Source organism: Dermacentor andersoni, chromosome 8 (assembly GCF_023375885.2).
Source record: "Dermacentor andersoni chromosome 8, qqDerAnde1_hic_scaffold, whole genome shotgun sequence".
NCBI lineage: Eukaryota > Metazoa > Arthropoda > Arachnida > Ixodida > Ixodidae > Dermacentor > Dermacentor andersoni.
In genome coordinates, this window is record NC_092821.1 from 17,380,566 (window position 1) to 17,394,756 (window position 14,191).

Consider the following 14,191-nt stretch of genomic DNA (forward strand, 5'->3'; position numbering starts at 1 on the left):
TGCGCATGGGGTGCGCAATAAGCGCACGACAATTCTGTGCCGCGCTCACGCGGTCTGCAGGCTCTGGCGCGCCACCCGATCTCGGAGGCCACGGCTCTGTCAAGCAGAATCAGACAAACAGCGCTGGAGGAAAACCTGCGCGATCTGCAAATATCGCGTCTCCACAGAGTACAGTCTACATACGCGGGCTGTCGTCACCGTCTTTGGATTTATATAGAGTCTTTCTGTTCGTGCACGTCCAAACGAGCCACGATATGTTTACTGCCAATTTATCTTAGGTTTACAGCGGTTGACTTGGAAGACTAGCAAGGCACGAGGCAAAGTTTATGATGGTTTGTAACGAAATTAAGCCCTCATTGTCTCGTACGAAGATATTTCCGTAATCGCAGGAAAGTTCGTGCGCTGGAAATGCTCGTAATAAGACATGCGAGGTTAAAATCGCGCAATGTTTGGCTTTCGGCGAGCCTGCGAAGGCGAATCAATCGGTAGATGTTGCTCTCGCAAGAATTCATTTAGCCGAAATCTCACGCTTCAGCTAGATAAGGTCGATGTCTTCTAACTGCAGGAATAAATTGGCCATCTCAGTTGAATAACCCGAAAGTTAACTATTGCAGCTCCGTTAATCACACGCCTAGCATCTCTATTTGTTACTTAGCTAGAGGACTTACCAACTCCGGACACTTGGACGGTAAACAAAAGGTCACCGTGACATATACGGCCCTTATTCTAGTTGCTTCGCGCAGCCTAAAGCAGGACACCTCGTCGCTGGTAAGGACGCGTCGGGTGCACCTGTGCAGCGCGCTTCCCAGAAGTAGCCCGGCGCATCGATTAGGCGCTGCAAATGTAGGCGCACCGAGCGAGCGGCTCGGAAATTGATTATTTCCCCGCTTATTTCCCTCTACACCCCGATTCCCACTATGCGAAAAAGAAAAAGAGAAAGCGAAATAAGGAAGGAGGACGGAGTCGTGAGTCAACTGAGTCGCGAGTCAACTGAGCCGCTTTTTGCGCCGGGCGTGGTAGCGAACTGCAAACAAACGACCCCCGACGCCTAGCGACGCAACTAAAACAAAGCACAGCTAGAGCGGTGACGCCACTTCCGCGTACGTACAAAGCTCGCCACTTTCCCTTGCCGTACCCTAACTCCACCTGCCAGTTTAACCCGCCGCGGTGGCTGGTGGCTGCGGCGTAGCGATGCCGAGCTCGAGGTCGCGTGTTCAGCCATGGCGACCGCAGAAGAAAAAAATGAAGAAAAAAAGAGAAAAAGAGGAAGTAAGAAATGAAGAGAAAGAGAGAAGAAAACGTTTGTGTGCTTAGTGCATTTAAAAAACAAAAATACAAGGTGCTAAAGATTAAGCGACGTGCCTCAATCAGATTGTGATTTTAACACGTAAAACACAATTCTTTTTTTTTATTTGGCATTTCGAATGGCACAAGAATAACCAATAAATCAAATCTACCAGGAACAGCCCTCCTTTGAATTTATGAAAGATGTTGCGAATGACTTCCCTGAGGGTGTGCCACGTTAGATGTCGTCACGCGGCCCGACGTGGCGTCTTTTAGCGGCTGTGGCGTTGCGCTGCCAAGCACGACTTCGCGGGGCCGCATTTCGATGGGCGAAATTCAAAAGGCACCCGTTGTTAGATACGGGACCGTTTCCTGAGCCTACTTCGAGTTCCCCAGACCACATCGAATCGCACCACAGCTAATTAAGAAGCGCAGAAACACGGATGCCACATTCCTGAGGCACGACACGTGCAATCAAGTTGGCGGACCCCACTTCGTGTGCAGCCGGTGGAGCTATTCACTGCTTGGCTCTTCCCGAAAGTGAAGCGAGAGCCTGGCACTGTGGCGGGTAAAGTGGGTCCCGAAGCAAGACGGCTGTAATGCGCCGTGACAACGTGGCGGCGTGAGCCCCTACCCTCTATGGTGACGGCGTATTGCAAGGCAAGACCGCAGGGGCACCAAGGAGCGACTCTCTTCGCCGGGCGTGACTCCATCGCACGGGCGCCTACCATTGCCCGAAAATGACGACACCCGAGCGGGCTCGCCGATTGGCCGAAAATGGCGTCACCTGAGCGGGCTCTCCCATTGGCCGAACGTTACGTGTCTTATCGACACCGAAGGGCTTAAAAGACGCACACCGGGAGCAGCAGGAGAGCATTCCTAGAGCATTCCTTGATTCATCTCTTGCGAGCTTCTTGCCACGGGCCGCAGCGTCCGAGCTGCTGCCGGCCCGTAATGACTCTAAGACTGTTAATTGACTCTCACTGTAAATAATGTAAATAAACCTCCCAAGTTTTTCATCTCGAAGTCCTCCTCAACTCCTACACCGTGTGTTCCGCGCATGGGATGCAGGTTAAAAAAAAACAGCAGGTGGTAAAAATTAATTCGGACTCCCCCACTACGGCGTGCCTGCCTATCAATTCGTGGTTTTAACAAGTAAAACCTCAGACTTTAAATTTCGACGCGAGAGGAGTCGGCCGCCTCGGTGACGTGACGTCCCGTGACGCGCACAACTCGAGGACCGAGTTGGCTGCTGCGCCCTCGAAGCCCGCACAGCGTGCGTTGTCGCAGCGCGGCGCCGGTAGCCGGCATCTTGGCACGAGCGCCTGTATGCAAAGCGCGCTAAACATTCACTGCGACCATCGATTGCACAAGGGCCATTCCACGCCAACCGATCCCCACTTCGCGCTCGACCAGCTTCGATTTTTTTTTTAAATCGTGGCTTATTGCGTTACTGTGACAAACATTAACCCAGCTTGGTATTGGAGAATTTATTTTCGCGCCGTGGGCCGCCATGTTAATTTGCGAGCGGTTGCAAAACCTAGTCTAACAAGAAAAAATTCTACAAAATAAACATTTTTACCAATGCCTATGAAATTTTTTTTATGCTTACAAAATATATTGTTCTTGTTAAATACATTAACTTGAGCCGAATTCGTTTTACTTTTGTTTAAATACAAAACAAGGAAGAAGCTAAAGAAAAGGTGGAAATTCGAAATTTTTTAATGAAATTTTATGTTCTCATACTGGTCATTCCAACTATTTCTCCAACTTTTCCGGAAGACGAAGGAGCTGATAAAAATGTTTCAGATATATAAAAAAAAAACATAACGCGCGTGAGCAAAGAAAAATTCCTAACTTCAGAAAATTTGCTTTCTGGCGCATATTCAGCCGTCAATTGCACAGTGAGGTGGTCCAAGTAAAGATATGAAAGACAGTAAGTTACGCAGTACCATTCAATGGCATTTATTTCTGAAAGTTTAATCGGAACAATTTGTTTTAAGCGAGAAAATAATTCTGAAAGTTGAGTCCTTGCGTTTAACCACAGCGTTGCTCCGTGCTTGCTCTTCACTGCAGCACACTTTGCCACCTGCTGCAAATATACACAGAACCTGTGCTCCATTGCTCGAATACAATTGTGCGCTAGGCTTGGAGCTACCACCTTGGGCAACACGGATACCCGGTGAAGGGCGCGGATACAGAAAAATCACCGCCCCTTCCGGTCCGTGAAGATGGTCGAACAGCGAAGCTATTACAGCGTTACATCGAGTGTTACACCGTGTAAGTCAAACTTTGCAACTCGTCTATATTGTAGATATTTTGTTTCACTGTTTTCCTTGCACTGCTCACTGACATGATCCGACTACGCTGACGTCCATGGCCGATAAGCAGCAAGATGGTCACAAGCATAAACTGCGGGAAGTGGCGCATTTGTGGGTGTGCGTGTCCAGTTCGCGCTTTTGTGGGACGCACAGGCAATTTGCCAACGATGATTCCCCTCAGACAGAGCACACGAGGAGCGACAAACTAGGCATCGCTGGGACTGACGAGCATCGCAGGGCTTTTAGATAACGGTGATGCTGTTACAGATTTCTAGTGCCTGCTTCACGACCACTGTCAGAACAACTTTGTACACAAACAAAATCTTCTGAACTTGTACTCCGCCCCGCCCCCCTTCTCTCTCTCTCTCTCTCTGTTATTCACCATCAGCAGACGCTAGAAGTACGTGATTTTATGCTAGCGGTATATGTACGTTTTGTGCTGCCACGAGAGGGCGGCACAGGTACGAGGGCAATTTAATATTTTGAGCGCACATTTTCTCTTTTTTTTTCTGTCTTCATTCTTGCGGTGTGCCATCTTTTATCACTTTAAACGATTTTTTGTTTCGCGAACAGAATTTCTTTTCCCTAAAACTTGACGCAGCATTCGTAAAGGCGTACGAGGAATCCAAATTCTTAAACATTACGAAAATGGACAATTGGGAGAGAGTTGGTTGGTTTGCAAGTTTCTCTTCTTTTTTTTTTTATTGTGGATTTCTGCAAAGCTGATTTGCCGATAACGTTTCCCTAACCGCCAACGCTGGTCACGCGTTCGGAGACGTAGCCCGCCGAAGCTCGGCCCGCTGCGCTCACCTGCGTAGGGGTGGCCCCCGGGCCTCCCTCCGTACGGGGGCACCCTGGGCACGAACCGGCGACCTCCGGGCTCGTCGCCGCGCAGTCCCAGCATGGCGCGGCACGAGGGGGCCTCGTGCGAAGTCAGCCGCCATGCGATGCCGCTCACCGTGATCAGAACGATGCCGACGCCTGGCGGGAAGACAGAGAAACAGAGCGCGGGCACGTCAGAGAGCTGCAGCCACGTGCAGTTCGCGCTCGCTCGCGTTCGTGATGACGTCTACCGTAACACCCTTCGTTACTCGAAGTAGGCGCGAACAAGTGCACGCTCACGAGTGAGTATGCCGGTCATGGTTGAATGGGACAGTATCGTGCACGTAAATTAAAACACAAGATAGTGAGTCAGAACACGCGCCACGCATTGTTCTTTCAAATGCGATTCAATTTCGACCACCCGGTGCTATTGTTTCATTTCTGAAACGTGACCGCAGAGACCGACGCCGACGAGCGTTACAGGAACCACGAGAGGTGCGTGCGAGCGGCACGTGGTTGACGGTTAGCCCGAAGACCACGCCGCAACTACAGAGCGCGCGGTCGCGGCGTTTTGCGAAGCTCCTCCGCGTGTCGCTACCTCAGGCCCTGCAATGACTAACCCGTTGCGTTGAACATTTTTCTGCCGATGCCGCGCTTCACCACGACGGATCCGTGGCGGACTGTCGCCTCGAAGCACACACCTGAACCAGGTGCGGTACCGAGGCTTAGAAAGAAAAAAAAGAAAGAATCAAAACGACTAACGAAACCGTTCGAGGTTTTTCTTAAATACCACGTTTCGATGTCTTCACTGCTGTCGCAGTAGTAATCCTTGCGGACGAAGCCGATTGGCTGTGCGGCACTTCCGCCACAATATATTTCATGATTATCCAGAAATGACGCAAGCATAAGTCATCTTTCGATTCATTTGTAGCTGATTTGATTACGTATCACATCAAGTTGATTCGTGGCGACTGTGAGGCTACTCAACGCTTGGTTTACACAGTGTACTCGAAAACGCAATAACAATGACTAGTAGGCATTGATCCAAAAGGACGTGAGCACGGATCTTCGCGAAGAGATTCAGAATAGTGTACTATGTTTTCAAAATATTTTGCGTAGGTGTGTCACGCAGCTTTTATAGCCTCCTTTGTCGCCTACAAAATACTTGAGAAACACAACAAACTAATTCACTTTGGGCAACAAACAAACACTTCATCAAGATTACGCCACAAAAGAGGAATTACAGTGTCCGAATTTGACCACGACATGTCAGCGCTATCGAGAACAATCCTGCGTTCGTCCTAACCGTGGTGTGCACCTCATAGAGTGACCTTAATTTCGTCAGACCGCGCGTACAGTAGAATGAGTCCTCGGACTAAAGTTGCTTTGTTTAGGCCTGGATTGCGCTTTGAAAGAGCCTCGCTGCCTTGGATTTCCGTTCCAAAAAGGCGGGCGAGGGAAGCGAATAATGCCGCCCGACGGGCACACATTGTGTTTCCGAACGCGCTCTTTCGAGAGGCTATTCAATTAGTAACGTTTTGTTACCGAAATTACGAAGTCTGACGGACGCGATTCCCTGCGGGCACCGTGCCTTCGTGCGCCAGCCGCGCATCGCGCAATCTACACTCTCGCTCGTTGCACGATGAAAAAAAAAGAAGGCTGAATGAAGTCCGCCTGCGCGCGCTAATATTTTGAGGAAGTGGGGAAGTGGGAGGCAGGGGGGCGCTAGCTCACCCTGAAGGAGCGATAGCACAGTGCAATACTCAAACGATTGCGCAAGAACAGTTAGCGTTGGCAAGAACTGCAAACTGCCTCCGCTCTTTTTAACCGAACTCCAAGTTCTCGAAAGCACAGCTACGCTGAAATATGCACTGTTGACTGAAACACTGCAGAGTAACTACGCCTGCCCTCCGATTTGTCACACTCTTCGCAGGAAGCAATAACAACGGTTGGAGCGGAGAAAAACGAGCGGCAGGCTTGCATCTGTGTGGGTTGGCACAAATTGGCGCAACAGTACCACACATCGCAAGCAGGGCGCATAAAAGGCGCTTTTGAAACAACAATCAACAGCAACGATACGCCTGCTCAGAATGCGCTCACGCAACTCGGCGAGAGGCCCTTACAGAGGTAAGCAATGGCGACCACTGCAAGACGACGCCTGTCTTCACTGCTGCCACAAACTCGCCAGCTAGGAATAACAGAAATCCGCGCAATCCTAACTTGAGCTACACAAGTCACTCGTGCGTAATCAGAATAAAAATGTCGAATTAACCAGGGCTGCAACGTGCGTCCGCGATTGCAAAAAGAAAAAGAAGGCTTGTTTCGTAAACTTTCTTGATTGAAAGAGGGAAGCCTATCGTCTATGAACAAAAATCCACCGTCGTCGCAAACACGACTGCATCTGACGAGAGGTCAAGGTGGCCAACATTTCAATAGCTGGACAATAATACAAATATTTAAAAAATATTCGCTGCCTAACAAGTAAACCTTGCCTGAAAGTTGACGATGTAGCAGTGCAACAAAAAAAAGTCACGAACACTAAAAGAACTTAATGAGCCTATGAAAATCATCATGATTACATCATGAAATGGAATCCAACTCGCATAGTCCCACATTATGGCTTAAAAGCCCGGTAACCAAACTTTGACCACTAAAGCTTGTCGCAACTTGGCTGATCAGTCCCGCAAGCTGATAATGTCACGTCACATAATGTGCATATCTGCTCCTTTGCTGAAATCCAAAGCGAGCAGAAGCAAGTCAATGGACGCATCGAAAAATTAAGGCTGCAATGACAGTTATAGGGGAAAAAAAAGTAGGCGACGGAAACATGAACGGTGGGTACGATGTTCAACGAAGGCACCGCGAGTACTTTTCGTTACCAATTCAACACGCCGTTCCAAAACACTCGTTGAGAAACTCGGAAACATTTTATTTAAATATCTCCACACCGAATCAAACGAGCTTCAGCGGAGTCGTGTGGTTCGTTGAAAATCTTTTACAGAAGCCTGAGACTTATGTAGTCCATAGTCTTTGACAGCGCGAACGTATGGGAATGGCGGTGAAAGAGGCGACAAACGGAGACAAGCGCTGACTTCCAACTGATTTTCACAAAAGAGCCTTCGTCTGCATACGTTGCCGCTGTCAATCATGGAACAACACCAACTAGCCCGGTCGCTATAGATTGTAGAACCGGTTTTCACAAAATACGACCAGCACATAATGAAAGCTATCAGTCGTGTAAATGGCAGCAGAGCCGTAAGGAAACATTATAACCAGTACGCTTATGAAATGATTTTTTTTAACGCGACAGCGTTAAGGGCCCCGTGTCGCAGTAAGGGCCCCATGCGGCGTCCAACGTCGGACGTCGTTTCGACGAAAATGTTTTCTAATCACCCATACTCGGGTCCTCCATGTGGCGCAAGGAAGTTACTGAACTGAATTTTTCAAGGTAAAATACTTAAAAAACTTGTGAAGTACGACTTACACAGGACCTACAGACATCATATCGTGGGATTGTAATTTGACTATAGGAGTAACATAATTATGATACGCGAAAACTCAAAGAAACCCCCTTTTCAGCGTTTCTATCATCCATAGACCGGCCACGGCGTCCGCCCTGTGCGCACGCCGGCGCGCGAATATCTTGGAGGCCACGGAGCACCGCGCCCGCTTCCTTGCAACACCTCCAGATGGCGCTCGCCTCCTCCGCATCGCAGCTCACGCAAGAAAGCCCGCCTTCGTGCATAGTGTTCGCGGCTAGCGTTTCCCGGTAAACATTACGGTTACATACCCTCCAGTTGCCGGGAAGCGTTAGAAGCAGTCAGAGATCTTTGAAAGCTATCTCGTTCCACTCTTAAAGGCGAAGCTTAAGCGTCCTCTAAATTTTTGCTCGATTTTATTTCTTGCATATCATCCACCGCATAGGGCCGGTCGATCCTGGTGATCAAGTGGGCGTTCGGACTATCCACGAAGCGGAAAACGGAATAGCCGTGGAATAGAATCGTTGCAATATCCTCCCTGCTTAGCTAATTTAGACAGTGAGCTAGTGACTGCGTTTGGAAGGCTATTACAATGTACTGTGGCAATGACAGATGACCAGCGCGGTGCAGGAGTGGGTCGGTAGTCTTTCATAAGTGCAGCGCAGTGGTGGCGTTATGAGTGAATAAAATAAATAATATTAATAACAAAAAACATTACAACCGACGATCGATGCCCGCCTCGCGTGCCGAGTGAAAAGAGAGAGGGCGACGTCCCGCGGCTTCGACCGTAGCCGTTGTTGGGCGTTGTCCAGCGTCGAAGCTTTCACGTGCGTCAGGAAGCGCAGGCACCGAATGTTGTTGTCCCACATCACGCGCCTTGACGCCGGTCAGGAGGTCACTTACTGTGTACTTGCGGTTGTAACTACAAGCAGACATGCTCTATGTCACCTGTGTCAGTGACGAAGCTTATTTTAGCTACGGGTGCGCAAATGGTGGATATTTCAAATACAACACGAACAGCCTTTGCTATTCGATTCATGTCCTATTCGACAATGAACTACTTGAAATTGTTGAACATTCATTTCTTTCGAATGCTTAAGAGATAGCAACACTTTTGGAGTCTCAAACGACAGAAAACGTTGGAAGTGAGAACATTCTACGTGCAGTTGGTGACATTCTGCGCTTCTTCCTTTCCCTTTCTTTTTTTTTTGTATTACTCTCATTGCCGCGGTTCACCCGATAAATGAAAGCAGTTGTTGCTACTTTACGAGCGCCTCCATTTGGGTCCCCTTGCGAACAGCGTTATATGTATAGAGGCATTTAATATGCCTGTAAGTAAGGGGTGTAAATAAAGCCAACATTAAGTACCTGCTTCTTTACCAGAAGGACTCCACGCAGACTTTGTTATTTCACTCTGTTCAGAATTAAATTATTCGATATTTGATTTCATATTCGGAGATCGTCTTCTCTAAGAAGATGATCTCCGAATATGGAATCAAATATCGAATAATATCGAATGTTCATATTCAATTCGACCGGGAAATTCCTCTGTTCGATTATTTTCATCGTGCCTGTACGTACTCTCGTGTTCGTTATTCTGATTACAGCTTTAATATTGCGATTGCAGCTTTAATATCACGAAGTGCTATCATAACCACTGAATGAGTTATCCACTTAGGAGTGCATAACCAGATTTTATTATTATCATTCGGGGGTTTGCTGCGAAGCATATGAAGAAGAGACTCGTCAAATAAACGCATCAGCTCTGAAACGCAGCACTAAAGCTGTGTCGCATTGTTAAAAGAATATAGTAAATTTAGCTCGGTAGGTTTAAATGAGGCCTAACTGTATATGAAGTACACGGCCGGGTACACCATTTCACTTTTGTGGGAGATAATAATAAATAATGAATTTGCTTTAAAATAAATAAATAATGATAATAAAGGACACAGTTCAGAACGCGTAAACATTAACCCGTACAAGATAAGAAAATAAAGCTATCACAGTTTGGCCATAAGGGCGAAGCAATGAAAGCGATAGCAACATGCCAGAATAATACACGAAGTCGAGACTCGTCGCTCTAGTGGCAGTATACGAATTGAAGTGTAAGTGCAAGCTGACCAAGCAAAAAGACGAGGCGTCGTGGTGAGAGAGATGAGAAGGTTTAAGAAGGCATGCGCTGTGAGTGTTTCGTTTCGTCACACATGTTCGTGGGCTGCCATTCTCAATACGCTGAGGAACAATTATGCGAAGAATGTAAAGACTTGGTATGAGCAACTTTACCGATAGAATGGCGTGGCAATATCACCCACATACACCGCATGGCATATAGCATACATATACTTAAATGTATACGGAACCTCACGGCGACGCCAACGCCGACGGCATAAAATTCGCTCGGAGTGTCCGTATAATTGCTACCGCAATAAAATACGAAAGATGAACAATTAAGGCGACTCGCTGCATAAAATCATATCGAAGTATTTCTCGTGTCTTTGCGCAGTTCTAAATATGTATTTCACTTCGCGGACTGCTTTCAGGGCCACTAACCAACCACGTTCCAGGTGTTAACTATCATCGGGAACAAGGGATGACTGTCCAGAGCCTAGTGATTGCGAAAAGTGTAGCTCTACAAAAAACGCGTAACGATGAATTTGCTATGCTATACACGAGCAAAAGGATCGTCAATTTATTACGCGTTGTCGAGCGTTCCACCATTCGGAGTCACTGATTCCATGTGATGTACACTTACTAAACCCAGGTGCATCAGCTAACAAATATACATTTTCTACCGAGAAAAAAAAAATAACGCGCTCAATTTCGCAGAGTTAGCGGGCGATGTTGTTTTCTTTTCTTTTTTTGAAGGCAAATGCTGCATGTACAGCTTTCGTCCCCAAAACGGCGCCGTCATGCCGGCTACACAGTAGCGCCGCCAATAGCAACGGCCAAGGAAAAACCCAACGTGACACACGGGCTCCGATCATATTTTGGGAAAGCGAAAGGCAACGCGAGGTCGACAGGAATCAATCGGGGCGACTGCGACGGCTCGTGCGTCGGCCGACGGGCCGAACGCAAACGCGCGCGCGCGGAGCACCGAAAAAAAGCGGAAGGACCGACGAATCACGGCGCCTGCAGCCGCGAGCGTTGCACGGGCAGAATACGAGACGCACGGGGCATCGCAGCACGGACAGGGCTCGAAAGTGCGCGTGGGCAGACTGTGCAGCAGGGGCGCGCTTAGCCGGGAACGACGCGCAGCCCAGTCTCCTATATGTATACTTTTCGGTGCATACGGTAAACAAAAAAAAAGAGTCGGCTTGACACGTGGTCCGCCCTGCGATAACCGCTCGAGTATTTTCTCATTACGCTGCCCTTTCGAGAACGCTTAAGATATGGTCAGACGCCCATCTTGAAAACTATTTTAAGCGCCACGATAGACAGCATGGACGAAGAAAGTAAAACTGTTTAATTAAATTATGTAGTTTTACGCACTGACAGCAATGAAAAAGGCTGGATTCTTGCTTAAATGAAGACTGCTTATTATCTGCAGAGCGTCGGCGTGAAGCGTGTTGCCGCGTTGCTGCCTTCCTCGGCCGCGTCTCTCGTTCGTCTCTCCGTGCCGTCTCTCTCGTTCGGCTGGCCTCCGGCTCTTCTCTCTCGCCTCGCTCGAACACCCGTGTCTACTCGAGGGTCTCTTCTTACAGTAACAGGAACCATGGCAGGGCATCAGTGCCACGAGTCTTTCCTCGTGTTTACTCAAGGGTCTCTTGCGGGCAGCAAAGTACCGTGCGGCCCGTCTCGTGATCTACGGGATTGCGGCGGTGGAGCACGCTGCCTCACAGGTCGCCGTAAAATGCGTGACGGCTAAGTTATGAGAGTGCGCGCCGCTGACAGCACCAAAACCACGATCTGATTATCAGGCACGTCGTATACAGCGGGGGGACTACGGAACAACTTTGACCACCTGGGGTTCTTCAACGCGCACCTAAATCTAATACACGGACGCTTTCGCATTTCGCCCCCATCGAAATGCGGCCTCCGTGAAGACGAAGAAACAACAGGACAAGGCGCTTTGTTCATTCGTGTACCGTCTATCGTTGCGCTTAAAAAAAAGTCGTCACGACGCAAAGCAACCAACTCACCCGGTTGACCACTTTTTGTTGCAATACAGCCTGAGGTTCGCGACAGGAACCACGAACAAGCGCGTCTTGTGCGTGAGCTTCGTATTTAGTAGTGCGTGCAGACAGACACGCGAAGGACAACACAAGGTCCATCGTATGTCCTTCTCAACGTGCCCGTGTTTGCACTGCGCGACTCGATACTCTTGCGCGAAATCCCACATTATCAACGCCTTGCTCCATAACTCCATCAAAATCTCTATGGAGTGACAATGGGAGAATCCCGAACATCAGCAAGAGCGCCTCCATAGACTTGACGCTGGTTTACGATTGCGGCTTACACTTCGGTTGCGGAGAGGCCAGGAAACACTCATCCGTCGATTACGGCTGGGTGTGGTGTACAATAACCGATACCTTCACAAGATTGGACAAGCCCGGGACGCTGGCTGTATACGCGTCTGTCACACTCCCGAGATGATAGCTCACGTACTCTGCGTGTGCCCTCAATATGCGGCCGAGCGAAGAACACTTAAGTGTAGTGTTGAGTGCTTGGACTCCCGCCCCTTTTCGGAAGGCAAGATTTTAGGCGCGTGGAGAAGAGCTGCCTATGCCCAATGTACCGTAAAGTCACTCTTGTGCTTTCAACGTGAGACTGGTTTAGACGATCGCCTCTAGAACCTGTCAGACGTGCAGACAGTGCCAAATGTCCTTACGCGATAACTTTTTGTGTGGACAAGATTACTCTTGCGTGTATTGTGCCTACAGTTCGCGTCCGCGTATTGGAAACCGTGTATATAATAGTTCATTGTTCCATAAAATAATTGCCTGCCACCTACTTTTCCCTGTATTCCCTCTTCCCCATTCCCAAGTGAGGAGTAGCACGCCAGAGACACGTTCTCCAGGCCGACCTCTCCTCTTTTCTCTTCATTAAAATCTCATCCTCCTCATCCCACGCTGCCAAAATGTTGCGATTCCAAAGGGGAGCCGGGAAAGCACTTTGCTGTCAATGGCAGTAAGGTCCTCTTTTCGCAAGATCATTGTGAAAAGCATAAATCGTTGCTTCTTTCTGTGAGGCGCCGAAACAGCACGTGTCGTCGTATCTCAATTCGAAAGAGCGTCGAAAGACAGCGTTAAATGGTGGCACATAGATCACTCACTGAATACCTGTGCCTGACGTGACGGGGGAGAAAAATCTGCATGCAAAGCGAAAATATTGCAGTTGCAGCAAATTTTGCTTATAAGGTGTAACCTTTATTGTTACTATTAGAGAAGCGGGAGGTCACTGCAGCTTTATGCTTATTAAGCGGTGTAACAAAATATAAGGAAGTTCAAGCGTACCGTTCATACGACAGTGAAACTAAATTTTTAAAAAATGCGAGAAGTTAAAGGAGCGCAGAGTAAGATCTGCTAAGAGAAACACCCTGTTGGTGTTCCGCCATCATCGACTGCTTACGAGAGATTCCATAAGAGGCCCGCGTACGGTTCAATTGAATATAGATATGAGCAGCTCCCTTCGGATAAAGGCCGAATAAATGTTCCAATTTAGCTCTCGCTGGTTAGGCGTTCCCTCTTATAGTGGATCGCATTGAGCAGATGGCCACCAAAGTTTGCGTGCGCCACATGACTTTTAAGACAAACGTGAATTCCTACTCTGCTTAGGACATGCCGCTTTTAATTTTATAGGTGACTGTACAGGTCGCAAAGGCTACAACGCACCGAAACTTTGAATTCGAGGGTATGCACCCAGAGGTTTTCGCGGGAATACAACATTTTCGCAAAACTGAACGACCAACCGGCCGCGCATTTCGCCCCCCGCAAGGGCGGATGCGAGCGACGAGGTAGACGGAACGCGACCGTCGTGGCCTAATGGAATTCCCGACGTTCGCGCGTGCGGGTCGGTGGGACAGAAGCAGGAGGCGAAACGGCACCGCTCTTGCACGACGACGTGCGGCCCGAGCAGACGCATTTTCCGAGCGACGCTCGATTCCCCGAGCCGTGTTCGCGACAGCGTTGCTTATCCGACGCACGTGTCGGGGCTGAATGAACGCGGCGCACGGCGTCGCTTGAAAGCATCCATTCGGGTCGTTGCTGTTTGCGATCAGCGGAAGAGCGATGCCGCGCGGTTCTCCGCGCTGTTGTTCACACAGGGTGTTTAGCCACACCATCTCGC

At 48.8% G+C, this 14,191-nt stretch overlaps 1 protein-coding gene across 1 annotated transcript in view; it reads right to left on the bottom strand.

Moving 5' to 3' along the window:
- LOC126526725 (uncharacterized) overlaps positions 1-14,191 on the bottom strand; it is a 246,992-nt gene that overhangs the window by 85,798 nt on the left and 147,003 nt on the right. Inside the window, exon 2 of the mRNA XM_050174584.3 lies at positions 4,416-4,586. Coding sequence (XP_050030541.2) covers positions 4,416-4,586 — 171 coding nt within the window. The remainder of the gene's footprint in view (positions 1-4,415; positions 4,587-14,191) is intronic.